The sequence below is a fragment of the Hyperolius riggenbachi genome, chromosome 12 (assembly GCF_040937935.1).
Source record: "Hyperolius riggenbachi isolate aHypRig1 chromosome 12, aHypRig1.pri, whole genome shotgun sequence".
In the NCBI taxonomy this organism is placed as follows: Eukaryota; Metazoa; Chordata; class Amphibia; order Anura; family Hyperoliidae; genus Hyperolius; species Hyperolius riggenbachi.
In genome coordinates this window covers 106,918,668-106,944,622 of record NC_090657.1, presented here as the reverse complement: position 1 = coordinate 106,944,622, position 25,955 = coordinate 106,918,668, and the positions used below count along the sequence as shown (strand labels likewise).

Here is a 25,955-nt window from a genome sequence, read left to right as displayed (position 1 = left end):
TGCTCAGGGATATAAACACTTATGACACTTCGTATCTTCAGCACCCACACCAGCACTGTCTGTAGTACGCTGACACTGCCTGCCTTTTCACTGTGTACAATACTGCTAGTTTGTAGTGTCCTTACAATCTTGTTACCATGTGTATGTTCACTCGTGTGAATGTGGGGACAGAAAACTGACTTTTAGGCACCTCTACCTCTGAGATCACACCGTGGGCAGAATTGTGGGGGCGACCTTAACCAATCAGTGAACAGTTAATTTTCCTATGATAAAAAGCTTGAGGTGAGAGACATATGCAAAGAGGCAGACTCACAGAGACGAACTGACAGTGGTAGAGAGGACTTGGTGACGTCCTAAGTCACACAGCAAGCGACAGTATTATGAAAAGACAGCGAGGAGTGACAGGGTGACACAGCAGAAGAAGATGCAGTTATGGGTGTAATGGATACAGACAGAAATAAGGCGACAAGATAGGTTATAGTAAGGAACTAGGACAGTGTGATAAGAACAGGAGTGTCAGTAAAAATGAAGGACTGAGCACTTTCAGGTAACAGAAGAGAGTCTGCAAGCTGATGTTGTTTCAGGGTCAGAGTGACATGTGCCAAAGTGATGGGGAGATAGTGACAGGTGCATAGGTGGAGGAGGGGCTGCCACTAGACAAACTCACACGTGACCCTTGTCTGACATCCACCTGGTGTTACAGTGACAGTGACACTGGAAGGGTAGCTCTAAGATACTTCCATGGGTGCATTGAAGCCTTACAGGTCAGAAAACCTGCAGAAATTTGAATGTATAATCTACAAGCGAAGCAGCACATGCAAGGCACAACAGAGCTACTGAGGATGCCAGGCATGATGAGGGAGCAGAGCACAGGCCTGCCAGGCATAGCAGGGATTCAAAGCAAGGCAAACGTGCAAAGCTCGGTTGAGATGCAAAGTGTGGACATGAGCAGCGGAACAAGGATGCAGAGTGAAACCGATGTACAGGGAAGAGTGAGAAAGCGAAGCATGATGGGGATTCAAAGTGAAAAACTGATGCAGAGTAATGAAGACCTGCCATGTGGTACAAGTGAACAGGGCCTTTCTACAGCACAGCAAGACAAATTTAATGTTGACTCTAGAGACGATAACTTACCTGCTAATTACCCTTATCTCCATGGAGCCCATAACGTAACCTCCGCTAACTGCTCTTATAGCCAGGACTGTACTCCTAAGCTGGAAGAAACAGAAAGTTATTCTCCATGTGGTGGGCCATACCCCATAAGCCTACCAAACTCTTTCACTCGTTCCCCCAGTGCTGGGTGCCAGAGCTCAGAGAAGATACAGGTGAGCCTGTCCAATCACCATCTGTGGAGTAAATTTCACAAGCACCAGACAGAGATGATCATCACAAAGCAAGGCAGGTAAGTCATAACTTTTCTCTATGCTGTAGGTTGATTTATTATTTTAAATCACCACATTTTTTGTTTCATAGATTAGCGTTTGTGATTACATTTTGTTAAGGCCCCAGGAATTTTTTTTTATGAATTGCAGAGCAGCAATATTTCACTAAAATGTGAATTCTAAAGCTGTAAATATTTTTAAAGATGCAAATGCTTTACTAGCTAAATAATTTTGGACTGTCTCCATTTTCAAGTCTATAGAATGTCTGTGGTCAGACTTCAGCAGTGTATATAAAAATGTAGGACTTTTATTTTAATTTTATTATTAAACATACAAAATTTTATTAAAAATTAGAAATATGCGCCAACATAATTTATCTGTAACATTACACAATTAATATGCACCCATTAACCCATCGTAAAATTACTAAAATGCAAATTATACCAATGATCCCAATTTTATTCCCAGACAATATTTTCCTGTATAAAAATTGTTAATTCCATAACTTGATTAAATATCAAGTCTACTAAATATTCATACGCAGAAATATTAATAGGACAATCCTATCATGACAACAGTCATTGATGCACTATGTAATGCCACACTATGCACGTCTGTATATTTAATAATTCATTTTACACCTATATTAATAGCATACATCCTGTGGTGAGAGCAAAGTGATATTGAGAGAGATCAGGCTTGCGAAACTATATAGATATACTCACATTGCTCTAAACATGCAATAAAAAAAAAGAAGATATTCCATCTCGATTACTAGGATGAAGTTTCAGATTATCCTGTAAGAACTTGCTTATCATTAGTACATTTTGGCATTATACATGCCATTTGGCATTAAGCATGCATATGTACACATCATTTTTAAAAAACAAAACAAGAATAAAAACTAAACTTTTATTTTTTTAATCAGCTGTAATTTGATTCGCTTTAATTAAAACTGCAGGAATGCTTCTTATTAATTATGTGTAATCATTATTTTGTTGGCAACCAATAAAAAATAGGTAGGCTTCATCGGGGTGACAAATTGACATCCTTTCATTTTCTTGGTAGGTGTCAATAAGTCTGAGTCATACGCAACCATTTACTGTAAAATTCCGTGACAGTATTTTAGGTCTGTGAATAACTACACATGTGCTTTAATGTGCTAGGACAAATTATGTTTTACAAATCAAGTTGATGGTCAAAACAGTATTATTATTATTAATGACACAGTAACAAATCTCACAACACTTGCGGTTATTAAGATTTCAACATGTTTCATGCTAATGTAATGAAAAAAAATTATAACATTTTTAATTTTTTAGCCAAGGGCAGCCCAGTAGAGGACTTTATTTACTATTATAAAGTGAAAAAGCTTTTACAAGGAAACCATAAATTTGGAAGTTATTCAATCTCTTCTTGATGCCAACACCCAAGCTGTGCAAGACCAGTGGAGGGCAAATGACTGCATTTAAGAAGTGTCACTTGTGACCTTAAACACCCTTAGTTTACATTTAAAATGTGTTTTCTAAGGGAAAAAGAACTAACTAATCAGCAATGTCGAGTACACCAGCTGCTTAGTTAAGTCATACATATGGCAGAAATTTGGCAGCGGTACTAATGTTTACTTTTCTGTCACCAAGGGCAAAGAAAGGCCCAATCCTACCCACTCACATCTGTAGATGTTTAAATGAATGGTGCCAATCCAACATAAAATCTTTCAGTTATCAGAGAATCATGTTTTCCCTGACACACAATAAGAGCACATATAGGAAATGGTCAGGGGAATATTTTACATTTGTCAGAGCCCTACTATTACAAAAAGAAGGGGTGGAATTTATTCAGAACAAAATAGTACATTTCTTCTGTCTCAGATCTTCACTGATTGTGTGCACTTCCTTCTTATGGAGATACCCTTCTATGCCGTAGGATGTGGAGATCCCCTTCTATGCCGTAGAATGTGCACTTTGGTGCTCTTAAGTTATAAACAGAATGAATACTTTCAAATAACAGACATTATTAGCTGCAGATGTACCCTTGGTCACAAGCGCTTGTGGCTATGGACTATGTACTTGAGGCTACAGCTGATAGAGCACACGATAGGAAATGTAAAAGTATTTTTTCATTTCTTGCATTTAGTCTGACTTCCTGGTGGTTTGGTGGTTTGGCTAAAAGCTGTACCCTTCAAACAATCATATCTTCAAAGTACTTTGGAAAATGTCAGATTTCGCAAAGTTGGAGATCTAAGAGAGTGCCTTACCTAGTACTCCAGGGATAAAAATAAATAAATAAGGTAACATCCAATTTTTTATTTTATTTAAGAAATCATGCACATCCGTTGAGCATTTATTTCAGCACATTGAACATGTAAACATTCAGAAAACATACCATGCCCAATACTTGTAAGAAAATATTTCACCTTAAGTACTTTAGATCTATTGCATCAGTCCATTTAACATGAAACTAACTTCCTTTAGTATTGGCTAAAAATATATGTTTTTAAAACAATCCAAAATTGTTCAACTTATGTTTCCCTCTCCTAGCACCGCAGTAATTCTGCAAAATAGCCCATAAATCATTGCAGGAAATAGCGATTTACTGAGATGATAGATGAGACCACACAGAAAAAAATTCAACTGGTTCTTAAAAGAAATTCCTATTATTTCTAAAACATCTCAGTCGGAGGTCCCCAACCTTTGAAGGCCCATATAGCACAGGAACATTTCACAAATGAGCAACAATGCTAGGAAACAGAACTCAGAAGCTATCGATAACGTAAAATATGTTTAATGACGTGATTTGATTGGGGATCAGCTGCTTGACTTTATGTTTATAAAATGCATGTAATGAAGCACTGGCCTTGAGCACCTGTTGAGAGCTGCGATAAAATTAATTAAGAGACATATCTGACTCCTGAGCCTTTGGCTGGGGACAACTAATCTAGATAAAGAGGAATGTCTCTCTTTTTCAGCAAGCAGGAAGCAGCCTGCCTCCTTCTCCACCCATGTATGTGTGTGGTGTGTGGACACATTTGCAGTTATATCATACTTGGATTTATGATAGCTCCCCTGGGTCTGCTTGGAGCGCTGCAGTGAATTTTGACTCCAAATCATTTGATTTGTAATAATTTCTATTGCAATAATTTAGCAATTTTTGTAAGGTATTTACTTGCTCCTCCAAAAACTTCAATGTTCTAATGTTAAAAATGATATTTATCGGGCCCCCAAGTTTCTGCTTTGGGTGCCGTATTAACGATATTTGCATTAGTGCCTATGGAGCGCCCAAAATCGCCACAGGTGCCCACATTTCTTGCAACTCATTCCTTAAAGAAAACCTGAACTGAAAATTAAAAGTCAAAATAAGCATACCCAAGTCATACTTACCTTCCATGTAGTCTACTCCTCAGTGTCTTTCTCCTGTCCCGCGTTCCTGTTTGTTCACTGAGATCAAGGGAATTTTCCGTCCTCCATTTTGAAAATGGCCATTACCCATAACAGCTTTCTGGTCAGCACACAGTTAAACTGTAACATCGCCCACTTGAGTCATAGGGAAACATGGACATTACCTGGTACATCAGTTTTCCTCTCAGCTATAACTGACAGCAACTGATATTTGACTGACAGCAACTGATATATTTCAGATCTGACAAAATATTGTCAGACCTGGAAGGGATTATTGTCAGAAGAAAATGGTGAGCTTCTGAGAGGAACTGATGGCAAGGTAACTATGTAATGTTCATTGGACGTTACCTCATGTGTTTATTTTAAATATTTTTACTCAGTACTGGTTCCCTTTAAGGGTAGCAGCAGTAGATTATTGTATTGTTCTGTGTAGCCATCAGTGAAGGAGAAAATATGAACTACTCTTTATTGGCTAACTGGCAAAATTCGAAGCATAAGCTTTCGACCTAATAAGCCTTCTTTGGATAGTTAAAATCTTACTCTTTGAATTTTAGTCAATACATGGTATCATCCTGATGAAACGTTTTGCCTTCATCGTGGGGTGAAAGACATGCCAGAGAAAGACTCACAGTGCCAAGGATGCCTGAAATGTTATAATCAGCTATGTGTACTGGCAGTGACTTCTGGGAAAAGCATCAAGCTAAAGTCACAAGCAGGCAGATGAGTATTATAGGAAGCCCTGCACACACTGTGTAAGGCTGCCACAGTCTCAAGTGAGCAGCATTTGTTTTTGACACTTTGAGGAACACATAAGTGCCTGGCGGCAGCATGACATATGAGGATAATCTCTGACAACATTGTATAACAACATGACTAAAATTATTATTATTATTTAGTATTGATATAGCGCCGACATCTTCTGCAGCGCTGTACAGAGTATATACACTAGTCTTGTCACTTAAATGTCCCTCAGAGGAAATCACAATCTAATCCCTACCATAGTTATACGTCAACGTATCTATCATGAAGTGTATGGTATGTATCATAGTCTAGGGACAATTTTAGGGGGAAGCCAATTAGCTTATCTGTATGTTTTTGGGATGTGGGAGGAAACCGGAGCGCCTGGAGGAAACTCACACAGACCTGGGGAGAACATACAATCTCTGTGCCGATAGTGTCCTGGCTGGGATTCAAAATGAGGATCCGGTGATGAAAAGCGAGAGCACCAACCACCACGCCACCGTGCTGCCCCACTGCCCCAGTATAGCACTGATATATTTTTTATCCATTGTTAATGAAAGTAGCATTTTTTTTTTTATGATACAGCTACACAGCTTTCCTTTGAAAATAACCTTTGGCAAACAAAGCTCTGATTAATATACAGCAGGAATAGCTGTGTCTGATTGCTAATACTGTGTGTCTGATTGCTAATACTGTGCTCTTTAGCAGTGGTGAGACAAGGTATTGACGTACTATACAGAAATTAATTAGCGATACAAAGAAGTCATAAATGTAAAGTATATGCAGCTCAGAATAATGGAGCGTACTGTCATCTAGATGGTTTATATTCTGTACGCATTTTGTATAGTGCTGACAATTTTTCCATAGTGCTATTTGACATATAAAATCAAACAATTTACATGATTCGCTCTATCTCAGGGGACTATAATGTAATGTTCTTACTGCTACAGTGTAGGCCATATTTCAAAATGTTTTTGTGCATAAACTGGCTGCTATGGGATTTTGAAATAGTAAGTTAATAGTATTGTGAGGTAATTTGGGTGCGACTATACTTTCAATGTTAGTAAGTTAATAGTATCGTGAGGTAATTTGGGCGCAACTACAGTATACTTTCAATGTTAGTTTACCAGCATATTATTATTCTAGGTGCAGGCTGCATAATTTGGCCACACTAATATAATTTTACAATTATATACCATAGTAGTTATATATACCGTAACAAGGATTGGCACTGCCACAAAAGTTTACCGATTGTGTTAAATAAACCATCATTATGGTTATATATACTGTAACAGCGATATACCCTGCCACCAAAGTTTTACAGCTATATTAAATATACCAGCCGAAAGCTTACTCTTATTCTTTTACGGTAGCCAATAAATGCTATCATCCTGATTTAAAACTTCTTGCTATTAAATATACCATGATAACGATTATATATACCGTAACAATGATATCCGTTGCCATAAAATTTATATTACATATACCACCATAACAGTTCTATATACCGTAACAACAGTAGCTGATGCCATAAAAGTTTCATTTTTATATTAACAATACCGTAATATCCGCTGCCCTAAAAGTTAAATGGTTATATTAGATATACTGTATTAATGAGAGCTATACCATAGCAATCCACTGTGACAAAAGTTTTTATAGCGGTTATATATACCATAGAGGGCAGATTAGTGTTGTGCATAGGTAAGGGGCAGGCTATTGTTTGGCATTGGAGGTGGAGGTTAGTGTGAGCATAGGATAAGATAGCTGATAGTAGAATAATGGTAACATCATCGATATTCTGCTATCGACAAAAGCTGATAGTAGAATATCGGTAACATTACTTATATTCTCTTCATAGGGAATTCTTAGGGATTTATTTTTGCTCTATCCAACTGCCAAAAAACTGTGTAGCAAGCAGGGATGCTGGCCAGCATTATTGTTTTAATCTTTTTTAGGGAATACCTTTATAAAGAGTAAAAGCATTGCTGAGAATCCCCTACGGAGAGATGGACTAGTCCAAAACTTGTCGCTTCTGTCAGATTTCTACTACCTACTGTAAGTGACAGCAACATAGGAGAAAATTAATATATGGCTTATTTCACTCTGGAAAAAATGTACTTCTTATTTGTCAATGCTTGCACATATTTTAAATTTTAAAAATGTTCGCCATGGTGCCCCTTTAACGCCTACATAGACTGACATGGAGAGTATTTTTTACAGAATCTATCCTGTTCACTGTATGCTGCCTGGTCCTGGAAATGTGGGGGTTTGTTTTACTTGGGGGGACACAATGATTCCCGGGGAGGCCAGTGCCCCAGTGTGCCCCAGTGTAGCGCCGCCCATGCTGGTAACAACCCACTACGTTGTTATGCAATAGAGTTGTCTCCTTTGTAAACACATTAGTGAAGCATGTAATATCACAAGTTCAGACTTCCACAACTGAGTTCCTTGCCTCATCTTTTAGATGACCTGTGTCCTCAGCTTTTAATTTTTTTAATTTATATGTCAATAAAACTTGATGAAATTTCACTTTATATCCCGGTGATCTGTTTTACAGCTTCCAGTCTTGCTATCTAAGTTTCTTTACAGGTATATATATATTTTAAATTGTGTGTGTCTACATCGTTCAATGTACAGTTCCCAGTAAATGTTTAATAGAGAATGCAGCCATGTTACTTAGTTTCCAGTGGCCTCAATTCACTAAGCTTACTCCTGTCTTTAATAACGTTTCTAGAGTTATCACCATGGTGATGAGGAATGTCGTATTCAGGAAACATTTTACCTCAGGCAAACCTAAAGTTAACTCTTCTGTCTTTAAGTAAGTTAACTGTTCAATCCTTAAAATAACTCCAGAGTTAAAGACAGGCGGTTTATTAACTGCGTGTGAAAATAACTACAGAGGAGGTAAATTAACTACAGAGGAGGTAACTTATGGAATGAAGAGATAAGATAACTCTCTCACTGTGCCGTGGCAAGTTTTCTCTTGCCTTATTATCTCCAGCATGATCTTAGTGAATTGAGGCCATTGTCCAGCAGCAGCTGCATGCCTGGAGGTAAATGCTCTAAAGAAGCTTACTAGCTAGCGATGAGTGAAAATTCTCCTAACACACAAATTAATTCTGACCCAGGAAAAAAATAACTGGATCCATCATACCCAGCAGCTGCCAATCTTGAGGCTTTGATTGAATAAGTTCAATTATCTCCTTAGATCAATGGAAATTTGTTTGATAGGAGAATTTTTGTTCACTACTACTGACATATAATTACAGTCAGATGTGATGTGATGAGCGAGGAGGGATTGCGTAAGCCAGTTTGTTTTGGGAACACAATAGGAAACAGCTGGAGACAGTAAGATCTGCTGTGGCTACATCAGATATTTTTCAGTGTAACTGTAGAAAATCTGATATCTTTATAGTTATCTAATGTAACAGGGGCTGATTTTTACAGAAGCAAGCAGCCCAAATATGTCTACTTAATATGTTGTGTGAGTCATTCATTAGTCATGCTGTAAGGAAAAGACCTGCCATGAGCTACTCTGTACACCACACAGACCTTTAACCTATATCTTATAACAGGCTGGTTGCAGCCAAACCTGATTTATTACTAGGAAGAGATGATAATAGTTGGTGGTGGGTGGGCAGGGCAGGGGTGGCAGTGGAATGGCGGTCTATAGTGTATAGAATCTATAAAAATGTATGTACTGTGTGTAATTGGGATTGATTCCTTCTGAACTTAGCGCTCTCAGAAAGCAATCAAACATTTGAAACATTGGATGTGTATGGCCAGCTTAACGGGCTGGATTACAGTCATACATTTATGTGTATATTTTACACCAAGCCATATACTGCCACCATGGGCATCCAGCAAGACCCCCCCAAAAGAATAGTTACAAAAGGTACAGCCTTAAGTTGAAAGATATTTATTATATAAATGTTTGTACTAAGACGTTAAGCATCTGACATCCCAAAAGCATACTGATAAATGATTTGGCCAACGACACAGAGACATAGGGCTATGACTTTGATAAGGATTATATTGTGTGCTCCTCTGAAGGACACTTTTTAAAATCACAAAGCTCGATTCCAAGCGCACGGCTAAGAAATTGTGATTTTTTTTCTATTTTACATAAAGTTTTATGTGCACTTCAGCATGATTGTGATGTGATTATTTATTTTCAATTGCATTTACGTTTTTTCATAGAGGCCTTTAACAGAACAGAAAATAAAAAAAAACAGGGAAATCACAAGAAAATAGCATAGCATTGCATTTGGTTTATAGTTTACTTGCACTTTCATTGACTATAAAGCGGACCTGAGCTGAAGCTCGGGTTCAACATTTATATTTACCCTGCAATGAGGGAAGCCTCAGGATCCTCTTGAGACTTCCCTCGGTGGTCCATAGTGCCTCTGATGCTGAGCGCAGACCCCCTCCTTGTCATGGCCACGTGGCTCCTCTTCCGCAATGATGGCCTGCGCATGGGCGGGTAGGCTCAGTCAGCTATTGCGTGGCCATGAATGTGGAAAAGGAGCCGCGGTGCCCCGATAGGATGCGACAATGCATTGTTGCTAAGCTTCGGGGGGAGGAGGTGCCGCTCAGCGACAGGGGACAACAGACCACCGAGGGAAGCATCAATAGGATCCTGAGGCTTCCCTCTCTTTAGGTAAGTATGTGGTGTTGTATACCTGAGCTTCAGCTTTGGCTCGGGCACACTTTGCAGGAAAAAAGCTGCTTGAATCCCTTTAGTTTGTCCTGGTTTCTAATAACTGTAGGAGCTGCCATTTTCTTTTGCTTGCTCATTGCTTCTGCTAATTACAGCAGTCCTTATCTGCCTACTTTCGAAATAGGGTAATAAAAGCCTCTAACAAACATTTAAAAGTAAAAAGAAGAGGTAGAATGGATTTTTTTTAGCCATGAGCCACATTGTTAGCATGCATTTTTCATGTGCTTTTGAGATGCCCTGGGGGCTAAAAATGCTGCTTTAACTTCACTTTAACTTCAACACAAGCATAGGTAAAATGCAGCATACTGGAAAGACTGATTTCCATGATAATCACAGTACCCTTGCATTTTGCAGATTGCAAATGATCCACAAACCACAGCAATACACTTACAATGAGCCTTTAGTGATATGACTCTGGAAAGGAGTGCTAAAGATGTCAGCTGTAATTAAAAAAAAAACATTACAGTTAGGCTAGGCTCATGGTGGTCAGTTGCTATACACATGCATTTTAATGAGTGTGAACTGCAATGGAGACTGGACATAGACTTTAATACAAAGCCTGCATGCAGCGAGTTAGGATAATGCAATCAATTGCTGTAAAGCATAGTTAAAATAATGGGACAATATTTAGAGCGGGGAACTTTGGTGATTTCCGGCATGTGAAGCTTGTATGCTGCTGGAACGCCTGACGTGTTGACTATGTACTTTTGTCATCCTCTCTGCTGTGATTATATTTGAGTAATGTAATGTTCTGGACGTTTGGCTACATAAAAATGTCGAAACATAAAATAACATGATCAATTAGAACAGAGCTGATTTCAGCAAGGTGCATCAATGTGTACTATATAATGAGCACACGTGCGCTGCTCAGCAGTGCACTGAGAATAATAAACTGTCATGTGCATTTGTGTGAGCAAGCTTGATCTCAGGAAGGACTTTATATTACCAGGGAAAAAAAGAAGGAGACACAATGGCTATCATTCATAAAAAGGTTGTCAGTAAAGAGAATGTGTGCGGGAAAACACAGCTGTCGGGATTTTAGACTTCTGGGTGGGCATTCATAAAAATGTATCCAGTTGCGATAGCAATGCGGAGATTCCCCGAACTAGGCTGTCGGTAAGCAGGCGGTAGGCTTGCGGAAACACAGGAAGCAGCCGAGTTGATACATTTCTCCGTGTTCCGCTCTACGGCAGCTGCCTGGGAGGTCTGTGTGTCTCCATTCACTTATATTGTTATCACCCCAACAGAGGGAGCGGAACTTCCCGACCTCACACCGCTTGCGGTGATCTTTATGAACTAACATGTTGCTACATTTTTTACAATAATCACCGCACAAGGCGGTGATTTATCGCTCTGCTCGGTAAGATCAGCTTTTCATGCGGAAGAAGCCTTTATGAATGCTGAATTTGCTACATGGGCGGTAAAGTCAGCTGTTTTAAGCATTTCAGCATGCGGAAATGCTTTATGAATGATAGCCAATGAAGGGAAAAAATTTAAGACATACAGTGTAATGATTGGTCAGTCATTTGAATTGCATGTATATGTGATATTGGGTAGATGGAAAACATGGTTAATTATGTATGTGTTATACCGTATATATCCTTGAATATAAGTTGACCTCGTGTACAAGTCAACTTCAATATTTGAATCTCTTAAGCAGGATTTTATTCAAGTATGAGTCTACTCAGCAAGTTAGTGGCTGCATTTGGGGACCAGGAGGGGTTAATGGTTGCACTGTATTGCAGCCATTAACCCCTCCTGTCCCTAAAGTGCAACCAGCAACAAAGCTTCCAGGCCCTCAAGTGCAGCAATTATCCACTCTCCCTCCTTAGTAAGCACTGCAGTCCACACATACCAGTATGGACAAATAAATAATGAAAAATATATCTTTTTCCATAGTTTACCATATATACTGGACTATAAGTCTAGAAATTGTGATCTGATTCACTATATTAAAGTTTAGGGGTCGACTTATACACTACTTATGAACAACACTAAGCACACTGGGGGCATTTATCAAGAGTGTCTGAGACAAAATATTGGTAGGTTTTTAGAAATCCGTGCAGAACTGTCTCAGACATTTTAAGAAGTCACTATATAGTGCAGATTCCTTCTAAAACTGTTTTTAAATAGGAGGCGTTAGGAAGGTTTCTCAGACAGTGCATTGTGTGAGAGTTGCTGTTGCTGAGGTAACCAATTCATCTACTGTATTACATCAATGCCCAATGCCTGGAAGGGTTAAGCACAGAACAGCTTCACAGGACAAATGTCAGCAGGGGGAGGAGAACTTCAAAAATCATTCCTAGTCTGCACTGCTGCACAAGCTGTAGAAGTGCTATTGAGCACTTCTCAATCTGCTGCAGTTTAGGAATGGATTTGCACTTTTATTAGCTGTAGTGCAGTTCTAGAAATTCATTTCACGCTAAACTGCCGCCATTAGGTAGGATTTAAGAATTTTCTTATATCATGCAGAATAGGTCCCTGCTAGTTAGAACTGTTTAAAGGGACTCTGAGCAGTGACTGAAATTAAAAGATTTCATTTACCTGGGGCTTGCTCCAGCCCAACATAAGCGACAAAGTCCCCCGACATCCTCCTGGCTCCTCTCCATCTGCCTCTGCCGGCTCCCATTATGGGTGACACCCGGGCCGGGTGTCAGGCTGGCTCTTCCTGGATCCTCACGCAAGGTGTCATCACGGCGGCCAGGGTGAAAGGTCTGCACATGCACGGTTTAGAACACCACGCATGTGCAGACCTGTCACGCCGGCCGCCATGATGATGCGAAGCGCTTGGTGTAACACCATGCGTGAGGATCCAGAAGGAGCCGGCCCGACAACCGGCCCAGGTGTCGCCGGTAACGGGAGCCGGCAGAGGCAGACGGAGAGGAGCCAGGAGGACGCCGGGGGACCTCACGGCCTACGGTGGGCTGGAGGAAGCCCCAGGTAAGTGAAATCTTTTCATTTCAGTCACTGCTCAGGGTCCCTTTAAAGCGGTATAAAACCCTGACATAATATTCAATAAAAACATGTTTTCCTACTTTTTATATGCCATATGGTTATCATATTTGCATTTTTGCATAGGTATTATTATTCATTTAGAAATTATACGTTCCCAAAAGTACAGTTTTTTGCTTTGTGAGCTGACTTTGCATTTTATTCATAACTGGTTTTATTCGTTATGTATTGGAGGCAGAAATGCTTTCAGTGTCTCTCTGTGTCCAGCAGTTTCTGCATAGTCAAAGAATGTGTCACATTCCTCACTTGATACATTTAAGTAAACACAAGATAACGCGCTGCGTAATATGTTGGCGCTTTATAAATACAATAAATAAATAAATAAATTAAATAAATAAAGATAACATTATCTACAACTTCGGATGTGTCCACATTTTTCTGCACTGAACTTTCCAGCCCGTGTGTAACCCTTTGAATGCTGTTTTAGTAAAAAATGCTAGTTGTATATAAATGCTGTAAATACAGGATCTTCTAAAAAAATTAGCATATTGTGATAAAGTTCATTATTTTCTGTAATGTACTGATAAACATTAGACTTTCATATATTTTAGATTTATTACACACAACTGAAGTAGTTCAAGCCTTTTATTGTTTTTCTTATTGCTGATTTTGGCATACAGCTCCTGAAAACCCAAATTTCCTATCTCAAAAAATTAGCATATTTCATCCGACCAATAAAAGAAAAACACAAAAAAAGTCAACCTTCAAATAATTATGTTCAGTTATGCACTCAATACTTGGTCGGGAATCCTTTTGCAGAAATGACTGCTTCAATGCGGCGTGGCATGGAGACAATCAGCCTGTGGCACTGCTCATGCTTCCATCTGCTGAAAAGCTTTATGGAGATGAAGATTTCATTTTTCAGCATGACCTGGCACCTGCTCACAGTGCCAAAACCACTGGTAAATGGTTTACTGACCATGGTATTGCTGTTCTCAATTGGCCTGCCAACTCTCCTGACCTGAACCCCATAGAGAATCTGTGGGATATTGTGAAGAGAAAGTTGAGAGACGCAAGACCCAACACTCTGGATGAGCTTATGGCTGCTATCGAAGCATCCTGGGCCTCCATAACACCTGAGCAGTGTCACAGGCTGATTGCCTCCATGCCACGCCGCATTGAAGCAGTCATTTCTGCAAAAGGATCCCCGACCAAGTATTGAGTGCATAACTGAACATAATTATTTGAAGGTTGACTTTTTTTGTTTTAAAAACACTTTTCTTTTATTGGTCGGATGAAATATGCTAATTTTTTGAGATAGGAAATTTGGGTTTTCATGAGCTGTATGCCAAAATCATCAATAAGAAAAACAATAAAAGGCTTGAACTACTTCAGTTGTGTGTAATGAATCTAAAATCTATGAAAGTCTAATGTTTATCAGTACACTACAGAAAATAATGAACTTTATCACAATATGCTAATTTTTTGAGAAGATCCTGTAATTTTTTAGAGCAAACAAAAAATGCAGGGTTTCATTCCGCTTTTAGAAGAAAAAATTGTCTGTAAAGCTTTGATAAATCTGGTCCTTTGTGAGTTTGTGCCCTGAGCATTATCTTTCATCCCCCACCATTCAGATAAGATAAGGCCTGAAGTAATTTCTCAGTGCACACACACACACACACACACACACACACACACACACACACACACACACACACACACACACACACACACGTGCACGCACGCACGCACTCACTCACACACCTAGAAAGTGCATGACATGCGCTGTGGTATTGAAGTTAGTGAAGATAAGAATCATGAAATTGTGTTACCTGAATAAATGGCAAGTAAGTAATATGTTTGTTGTTACTACATGTGTTATAATATGTTTCGTTACAGTGTATGGTGATTATAGATGGCTCGAACCTCTGATTTAGGGGATACACGCCAAAAGTCCCGGGGAAAAAAATCAAGATTTGACGCACAGCAGGGTTTTAAGAGCAGAAATCGCATTGCATTGCTAAATTGGAGACATAAAGTGCTTTAAAACATCTTGCGTGTGTATACATCAATCAGGTAGTGTAATTAGTGTACTGCTTCACACTGACAGACCAAACTCACTGTGTAACGCACCGCAAACAGCTGTTTGTGTAGTGATGGCCGTGCTGGACTGGTGCGCATGATGGTGAGAGTGCAAGCGATGGCGGTTTTCAAGCCCATATGGTCGGGCTGAGGTAGCTCAATGACAGTACAACAGTGACTGAGTGTCCAGCTGATCGAATTTGGTCTGTTCACAATGAAGCAACGACCTTATTATCTTGGGTCAGGTGTGCCCCCCAACACACTCATATAGTCAGTCATTGTTTCATTGTGATACGCAAGCCCCATCACCGTGGCAAGGAAACGATCATGAAGGGGAATTGACACATATACATGCCTATTTGTTTTGTTGTTGCAGCCGCAGTGCAGCCAGAAAAATTAGGCATGAGCTCGTCCATAACGCTCAGGTGGTAGCTATAGTGGCTGAAGACTGAGAAATAATGATTTTTTTCAATTTTTTTTCTTAATATTCCCATTAAAATGCATTTAGAAAAAAATAATTCTTAGTAAAATGTACCACTCAAAGAAAGCCTAATTGGTGATGGAAAACACAAGAAATAGATAATTTAGTTGTGATAAGTAGTGATAAAGTTACTGGCGAATTAATGGGAGGTACAAATTGCCTCTTAAAGCGGTTTAAACTCTGACATAATATTCAATAAAAACATGTTTTCCTACTTTTTATACACTATACGGTTATCATATTTGCTTTTGTGCATAAGTATTATTATTCATTTAGAAATGACAAGTTCCCAAAGTACAATTGTTTTGCTCTGAGAGATGACTTTGCATTTTATTCATAACTGCTTTTATTCATCTTGTATTGAAGGCAGAAATGCTTTCTGATTGTCTGTCTGTGTTCAGGAGAGTCTGCACAGTCAGAAAATGTGTCACATTCCTCACTTGATACAATTAAGTAAACACAAGATAACATTATATGCCTTTCGGATGCGTCCAGGTTTCTCTGCACTGAGCTTGAAAAGTCCTGTGTTTAACTAGTTAAATGATGTTCTAGTTAAAAAAAATGGTGGTAGTATATAATATGCTGTAAATAATCTTATTGAGCAAAGAAGAAATGCTGCGTTACATTCTGCTTTAAGAATGAGCCTTCTACCCTTTAATATTGCCCTTAGCGAAAGGCTGGACCTACCACAGAAAGAATCCTTATTAGGATCCATAGTAAAATTTTAATCTCCTGCTACTATTATTGAACCCTCTGCAAGGTCATTTGGTGCAGACAGGAATCCCTCCAAGAACATATCTGACCAGAATTTGGTGCGGATATGACCTTTAAAGAGACTCCGTAACAAAAATTGCATCCTGTATTTTATCATCCTACAAGTTCCAAAAGCTATTCTAATGTGTTCTGGCTTACTGCAGCACGTTCTACTATCACCATCTCTGTAATAAATCAACTTATCTCTCTCTTGTCAGACTTGTCAGCCTGTGTCTGGAAGGCCTTCCTAAGCTTGCTTAATGCTGGATATGGCTAATTGGATGATCTGAGACTTAAATGTATGAAGCTGCAAGTATATCATTACATCAATGACTACTATGGGCTGCATAACTTGCTAAACTGCTTTGTGCTTCGCTGCTAAATCTCTCAAGCTTGCCTTATACTGGATATGATCAAATGGATGAACTTATATCTATTATGCCGACCGACTGTACATGCATGTATTGGCTATATGGACTCTGTCCCTGCTAGCAGGGAGGCAGCTGCTGTGTGAGTGTATCAGCATTTCTGTGAGACTGCAGTGGTAGGAGGTGGATGCTTGACTACAGAGACGTTTTGAATCTGCATGATTGCCGTCTCTGTAAGCAAGTGTAGCCTGACTAACATCTAGAGAGTGATGGCCCCTTGTGGTTTTTAAATACTTTCTGCGCAGAAAATTATTTTAATATAATACTGTGTTTAGCTCTTGCTGAAGAGCAAATCTGTGAGTTCTATATGTGTAATAAACTTTTTTCACCTATTATTGCTAAAACGAAAAGTGCGTAGACCTATATGTTCCAAGTGTTTTATGAAGTTTGTGTCTGGAAGGCTGCCAAGTTCTTCAGTGTTGTGGTTCTGTGATGCATCTCCCCCCTCCAGGCCCCTCTCTGCACACTGCCTGTGTATTATTTAGATTAGGGCAGCTTCTCTCTTCTCTCTTATCTTTTACAAGCTGGATAAATCATCCTCTGAGCTGGCTGGGCTTGCACATACTGAGGAATTACATACAGGCAGAGCTGTCTGCACTCTGCAGGAAGAAACAGCCTGACACTTCAGTGGAAGGTAGCTGCAGGGGGAAAGAAACACACAAATGATCTCTTGAGATTCAAAAGGAAGGGTGTATACAGCCTGCTTGTGTATGAATGTATTTTCTATGTGTGGAAATACTGTACATCAACCTACTTCCTGTTTTGGTGGCCATTTTGTTTGTTTATAAACAAACTTTTTAAAACTGTTTTTAACCACTTTTAATGCGGCGAGGAGCGGCGAAATTGTGACAGAGGGTAATAGGAGATGTCCCCTAACACACTGGTATGTTTACTTTTGTGCGATTTTAACAATACAGATTCTCTTTAAAGTTAACTTCTGTTCGTTAAATGTCCCACTAAGCGGCAAGCATCTACCCTGAGATTCTGTTCTCCAGGATAGATGTGTCAACTGTTTTGAAATGACAATTGCTACTCCCTTGTTTTTTGAATCCAGTGAATTGCTAAAGGAAGCCACAGGGAACCTCTTATTTGTTAGTTTAGGGTTCTTCATGCCCCTAAAATGTGTTTCCTGGATAAACGCTATATGTGCACAAGATTTATGTAAGTTTTGTGACTAGAGATGGCCCGAACCTCAGATTTTCGGTTCGCGAACCGCGTTTGCGAACTTCCGCAAACGTTCACGAACATGCAAACTTTCGCAAACCGCAATAGACTTCAATGGGGAGGCGAACTTTGAAAACTAAAAACATTTATGCTGGCCACAAAAGTGATGGAAAATATGTTTTTAAGGGGTCTAACACCTGGAGGGGGCATGGCGGAGTGGGATACACGCCAAAAGTCCCCAAGGAAAAATCAGGATTTGATGCACAGCAGCGTTTTAATGGCAGAAATCACATTTTATTGCTAAATTGGAGGCCTAAAGTGCTTTAAAACATCTTGCATGTGTATACATCAATCAGGGAGTGTATTTAGTGTACTGCTTCACACTGACAGACCAAACTCACTGTGTAACGCACCGCAAACAGCTGTTTGTGTAGTGACGGCCGTGCTGGACTGGTGCGCACCATGGCCAGAGTGCAAGCGATAGTGGTTTTCAAGCCCATATGGTCGGGCTGAGGTAGCTGAATGACAGAACAACAGTGACTGAGTGTCTGGCTGATCGAATTTGGTCTGTCCACAATGAAGCAATGACCTTATCTATTTTCTTGGGTCAGGTGTGCCCCTCAACCCCAACACACTCATACAGCCGTTGGTCATTGCTTCATTGTGATACGTAAGCCCCTTCACTGCGGCAAGGTAACGATTACGAAGGGGAATTGACACATGTACATGCCTTTTGTTTTGTTGTTGCAGCCACAGTGCAGCCAGAAAAATTAGGCAGGCATGTACACGCACCAGAAAAATGATTATAGCGGCCGCTGCTAGCAGCGGCCTTAAAAATTAAGGAATCCGCCTAGAGTCCTGGTGGACCCTGTTGGTGGTGGCAGTCAAGCGGCCTGCAGGCAGAGATGCTGTGTGGGGACCGACTTAGTCTTGGGGCATGCAGCCAGTCACACGCGTGCAGGCAGAGATGCTGACTTAGTCTTCGGGCGGGCAGTAACCCTCCGGGATCCATGCCTCATATATTTTGATAAAGGTGAGGTACTGAACCCTTTTGTGACCTAGGCGACTTCTCTTCTCAGTGACAATACCTCCAGCTGCGCTGAAGGTCCTTTCTGACAGGACGCGTGAGGCAGGGTAAGACGGAAGTTGGATGGCAAATTGGGACAGCTCTGGCCACAGGTCAAGCCTGCGCACCCAGTAGTCCAAGGGTTCATCGCTGCTCACAGTGTCAACATCCACACTTAAGGCCAGGTAGTCGGCTACCTGCCGATCGAGGCGTTGGTGGAGGGTGGATCCAGAAGCGCTAAGGCGAGGCGTTGGACTAAAAAATGTCTGCATGTCCGACATCACCATGAGATCACTAGAGCGTCCTGTCCTTGCCTGTGTGGACACGGGAGGGGAGGATTACTGGCAGTGGCACCTTTATTCCGTTGTGCTGTGACATCACCCTTAAACGCACTGTATAGCATAGTTGCCAGCTTGTTCTGCATGTGCAGCATCCTTTCTGCCTTCAGGTGAGTTGGTAACATGTCCGCCACTTTGTGCCTATACCGAGGGTCTAGTATCGTGGCCACCCAGTACAGCTCATTCCCCTTGAGTTTTTTTATACGAGGGTCCCTCAACAGGCTGGACAGTATGAAAGACGCCATCTGCACAAAGTTGGATCCAGACGTACTATCCAACTCCTCTTGCTCTACCTCAGTGATGCCAGGTAAGTTCTCCTCCTCCCCCCAGCCACGAACAATACCACGGGAGCGTTGAGCAGCACAAGCCCCCTGCGACGCCTGCTGCGCTTGTTCTTCTGCTGCCTCCTCCTCCTCAAAAAAAACCCACCTTCCTCATCATCTAACTCCTCTTGCCCACACGACTTTTCCTCCTCCTCCCCCCTCTGTGCTGCCACAGGTGTTGAGGAAACATCTGGTTCTGATGAGAATTGATCCCACGCTGACTCCTGTAACTGTTCCTGTTCACGCTCATCCACAGCTTGATCCACCACTCTACGCACGGCACGCTCCAGGAAGAAGGCATACAGGATCAAGTCGCTGATGGCGCCTTCACTGTGACTTACCATGTTTGTCACCTCCTCAAACGGCCGCATGAGCCTGCAGGCATTTCGCATGAGTGTCCAGTACTTTGGCCAGAACATTCCCATCTCCCGAGAGTTTGTCCTTTGACTGCAGTTGTAGAGATACTGTTTGACAGCTTTCTCCTGTTGTAGCAGGCGGTCGAACATCAGGAGGGTCGAATTCCAGTGAGTTGGGCTATCGCAAATCAAGCACTGGCAAGTTGTTTCTCCGCTGAATATCGGCCAAGTGTGCCATGGCCGTGTAAGACTGCCTGAAATGCCCACACAACTTCCTGGCCTGCTTTAGGATGTCCTGTAAGCCTGGGTACTTAGATACAAATCTCTGGATTACGAGATTGAGCATATGTGCCATGCAGGGTACATGTGTCAACTTTCCCAAATTCAAAGCCAAAATAAGATTGCTGCCGTTGTCGCACACCACGTTGCCGATCTTCAGTTGGTGCGGGGTCAGCCACTGATCCACCTGTTTGTTAAGAGCAGCCAGGAGAGCTGCTCCAGTGTGACTCTCCGCTTAGAGGCAAGACATGTCTAAGATGGCGTCACACCATCGTACCTGGCATGCAGCATAGGCCCTGGGGAGCTGGGGCTGTGTAGCTGGAGAGGAGATCGCAGCACTAGTAGAGTTGCGCTGCCACTCAGCCAAGGAGGACAACAGTAAAGAGGATGGAGCAGGAGAAGTAGGAAGAGAAAGAGAGGAGGTGGCAACAGGCCTGCCTGCAAGCCGTGGAGGTGTCACAAGTTGGTCCACTGCACAGCCACGTACTCCCTGCTTGCCATCGGTCACCAGGTTGACCCAATGGGCTGTATAAGTAATGTACCTGCCCTGACCATGCTTGGCAAACCAGGCATCCGTAGTCAGATGGACCCTTGACCCAACGCTGTGTGCCAGAGATGACACCACTTGCCTTTCTACTTCCCGGTACAGTTTGGGTATCGCCTTTTTTTGAGAAATAATTGCGGCCTGGTATCTTCCACTGCGGTGTCCCAATGGCCCCTCACCGACACCTGGCTACTGCTGTGGGCAGAGGAGCAGGAGCCGCTCAAGGTGAGAGGCGGAGTGGAGGAGGTTGGCTTTGATTGTGAAGGTGCAAGGGAGAAAGCGGTTGAAGAAGATGATGCACCTGAAGGAGGAAGAGGAGAAGGAGGGTGGCTTTGCTTTTGTGTGCTGCTTTTGCTCAGGTGGTCTTCCTATTGCAGTTTGTGCCTTTTCTGCATGTGCCTTCGTAAGGCAGTTGTCCCTACGTGGGTGTTGGCCTTTCCACGGCTCAATTTTTGGTGGCAAAGAGTACAGATGGCATTGCTCTGATCTTTGGCATACACGATAAAACATTTCCACACCGCTGAGCCACTCTGGGGTGTGGGCACTATGGTGACATCAGCAGCTGACGTTGAAGGGCATGTTGGCTGGCTGTCACCAGCTGTTTCTGACGACGAGCTCCCCTTGCTTCTTTCAGCAACTCGTCTCCTCCTACTCCTCCCTGACTCCCCCAGCTGCCTGTCACACACACACACAGGTACCATGAACAGGTGCAATGATTGGTGGTACTAACAATGCGTGCGCTCACGTAGGTATAGGTAGGTAGGTAGGTAGGTAGGTAGGTGCAATGAACAGTGAACAGGTGCAGTGATTGGGATTACAAATGTGCAGCTGCCTGTCACACACACACACAGATACCGTGAACAAGTGCAATGACTGATGGTATTAACAATGTGTTCGCTCCTGTAGGTATAGGTAGGTAGGTGCACTGAACAGTGAACAGGTGCAGTGATTGGGATTACAAATATGCAGCTGCCTGTCACACACCCACACACAGGTACCGTGAACAGGTGCAATGACTGGTGGTATTAACAATGTGTTCGCTCACGTAGGTATAGGTAGGTAGGTGCACTGAACAGTGAACAGGTGCTGTGATTGGGATTACAAATGTGCAGTTGCCTGTCACACACACAGGTACCATGAACAGGTGCAATGACTGGTGGTATTAACTATGCGTGCGCTTACGTAGGTATAGGTAGATAGGTGCACTGAACAGTGAACAAGTGCAGTGATTGGGATTACAAATGTGCATCTGCTTGTCACACACACAGGTAGTCACTGAATGTGCTTGGCCTGGCAGTGGCACAGTAGGAATCACCACCAAGGGGCCAAAGGCAAGCTGCGACTGCCTGACAGGGCTGTATAAAATGCAAGTGGGCCACACACACAAAAAAAAAAAAATAGATCACAAGAACAAGATTAGCTCTCAAAAGAGCTGTTGAGGGGGTGCTTTTTTTTTAGCAAAAGGAATCAGCAAAGAGCAAGTTAACAAGCCTACAAGAGCCTAACTAAGCTTTCCCTATAGCTCTCTCTGCAGCTGCAAAAGCAGCTCTTTCTTCTCTAATTACTGCAGGCACATGAGCGAGTCCAATGCCTGATGCTGCCTGCCTTTAATAAGGGGAGGTGGGGCTCCAGGAGGGAGTGTAGCCTGATTGGCTACAATGTGCCTGCTGACTGTGATGTAGAGGGTCAAAGTTGACCCTAATGATGCACTATGGGGGCGAATCAAAGTTCCGGAAAAGTTTGTGGTTCTCCGCGATCGCGAACCCCCGGAAGTTCGCCGGCGAACCGTTCGGGCCTTCTCTATATGTGACATGGCTGTTCTCTTTTCCGGTAGGTTCAGGCTGTGGGCATTTAGTTTCAAGGTTGTTTATTAAAGAGAATCATACAAAAAGTACAAGGTCATACAACAAGCACATATTCCCCACGCAGGGGGGTGCTAACATGTTAGTGACACGTAAGGCCGTGGGCATTTACAGACATACAGCTATGTTGGGTCATACTAAATCCCGACTACTCTATTTACATCCTCATCCGAGGGAGAAAGGAAAAAAAAACAGAACAAGAAACTTAAGAACATCACAAAAAAGAAAGACAGAAAAAGATATAAAAATGACACAAAAATCGGTCCCCATTCTCCTAGTGAATCGTCTCCACTTATCCTGTCCCTAGGATGTTTGAGAAATATTTTCCCATAGGGAGTTTAATCTTGCTCCCCCCAACTAAAGTTTGGCTTCTCACCACTTTTTTATACAGTTTCTTTTCACTCATTATCCTTATTTCTATTAGAATTATTCTTGTTCAGGCTTGGGTTTAGCTGGACCTTAAAGTGAGCTCAAGCTAAGAGTGATATGGAGGCTGCCATATTTTTTTTTGTACTAGTTGCCTGGCAGTTCTGTTGATCTTCTGGCATCAATAGTGCCTAATCACAACCCTTGCACAAACATACAGCTACGGTAATCCAGTCTGAGCTCCTGATCTGCATGCTTATTCAGTGTCCATGGCAAAAGTATTAGAGGCAGAGGATCGGCAAGACAGCCAGCCAATTTGCATTGTTTAATAGGAAATAAATATGGTGGCCTCCATAATCCTCTCACCTTGGGCTCTTTTTAAAAATGAAACTTAAAGGTTCAAAAATGTTCTTTAGTAATGAATACGAAGATTGTAAGGAGGAAGGGGTATGTATATTTTCCATATGCAGGCCAGGACACTATCTGCATGAAGTTTGTATTGTCTCCCTGTGTCTGTGTGGGTTTCCTCCAACATAAAACATTCTGGTAAATTAATTTCTTCTCCCCAAAAATTGACCTTAGATTATGATAGTGACTCAAAACTTTGACTATTATAGGGATTGAGGTAGCTACACACAATACAATTTTTTATATTTCTATTTCTTTTCAGTTTGAAAAATTACAGTCTATTTTTCTGACGGATTATAACATGAGACAAATCTGACCAATGTATCACACACAATTTTTTCCAAACTTTGAAAACAAAATGAAAACGCTGAAAAAGTGGGTCTATAAATCAAGAAATTGACAATCTGTCCGACATCATTGCAATATAGAGAAAACAGAGGCGCCAACAGGATAAAATCACAACCATAAAAAGTTTAAAAATGCTTGGGAGGCAGTGGTGGACTTACCTCCTGTAAGCAGACACTAGAAACTGTTTATTCAAGCAAAAAAGATTGTATTGGTACACTCCAAAGGGGCTGCAACGCGTTTCACAGGCATAAACCTGCTTCCTCAGGCAATAAAACATAGGAGTACACAACAGTATAAGGTCCGGGTAACACCTGGTGCTAGGCTCTCGGTCTTCCTTTTTTCCTATGTCCTACATCATTGCATTTTCACAAAAAAATCAGCCACTCCTGATCAAACTATATTTTTAAGGAAATTTTATCAGATTTTGCATACAAATACAATTTTTCGACTCTTAATTGTCTTGTTTGTTTACATTGAATTGCCGTAAAACTGAATCCTTTTATTGCATCATGTGTGGCCACTAGAGATTTCGGCGAACAGTTAGGGAACCGTTCGCCGGCAAACATCTCACCCTGTACTACTTCCAGGTTGCTATGACCCGGAGTAGTACGCCTGCGCTGGACCGGCGGTGCGCATCCTTGATCGCGCGCCTGTTGCTGGGCACTTTCTGCGCATGTGCCTGACGTCATGATGGACATCACGCTCATGCGCACAGAGTGGCCGGCAACAGGCGCACAATCAAAGACGCGCACCGCCGGCCCAGCACAGCCGTACTACTCCGGGTCATAGCGACCCGGAAGTAGTAGCGGCCCATAGGGGTTCGCTGGCGAACGGTTCGCCTACATCCCTAGAGGCCACCTTAGGATTGTGAGGGACAGTTATTGATGTTACTACAAAGCTTGTAAAACACTGCAGAAGAAGTCAGGGCTATCTAATTACATGATAATAATAATGATAACAATGAAAATATTGGAGGATATATGCTGGCTTCCTAGAGATTCCTTTGGCTTCTAGGCTAGTATCATTTTAAAGAAAGTCTATAAGCAAGTAATAAATCAAATCCTGTTTCAGGGTTTTCTGTTACATTACACTCTTTCTAATTTCACTGGGAGGCGCTCTGAACCTTTTGGCTATACAGCAGTGGCACTTTTATTGGCCTGAGGAAGTGAGCTTGCACCCACAAAATGCATTGTATCACGCTGATACGTGAAGAGATCTGACGTAACAAGTGTAAGTCACAGTATTAGTGAGAAAAGCGTAGTCTGAGACAGGCTGAGGTCGTACACGTGAGCAGATGACTGAAGTACAGAAGGGCTAGGTAAAATCATAGTCAAATAACAGGCAGAGTCATACGCATAAGTCAGATGTCAGTCGTATTGGAAGGATCAAACAGTAGCGAAGTCAGGGACAGGCCGAGTCATACACAGAAATCAGATGGCAATAGTACAAAGGGGCTAGGCAGATATGAGGTCAATAGACAGGCAAAGGTCGGTACACAGATCAATATACAATACTACAAATAATATAATACTGACTGACTAGAGTACATATATATCGTGCTTCTGCGCAATATATGAAATGTAGCTCTCAAACTCTCACTAGCTAAGGACCAAGAACCAGCGAACTGATTAGTATCAAGGCCAAAGAGCAAGTGAACTCTCTGCAAGAGGGCAGGGAAGAAAAGCAAGTAAAGTGGATACAGAGGAGTCAGATGACTAGGGACACCCAGTGCAAATTAAATATTTAAAGTGATTTGAAACTTAAAGGGACTCCGAGCAGTGCAGAAACTATGGAAAGATGCATATCATTTTAAAGCTCTCTTTCTCCTCTTTCCAATGATATATAAACCACCACCCTACGTCTTTTAGTTTTCGCTATTTTCGCGATTGAAATTGCCGCGACCGCAATTTCGATCGCGAAAATAGAGAAAACTAAAAGGTGTAGGGCAATGATTTAGGTGTCGT

General features: G+C 41.6%; 1 protein-coding gene across 1 annotated transcript in view; it reads left to right on the top strand.

The window, feature by feature from the left end:
- Window positions 1-316: 316 nt before the first annotated feature.
- Window positions 317-25,955, top strand: part of TBX21 (T-box transcription factor 21) — a 110,523-nt gene continuing 84,884 nt past the window's right edge. The window contains exon 1 of the mRNA XM_068263111.1: window positions 317-1,402. Within this exon, the coding sequence (XP_068119212.1) occupies window positions 789-1,402 (614 nt within the window). The 5' untranslated portion in view covers window positions 317-788. The remainder of the gene's footprint in view (window positions 1,403-25,955) is intronic.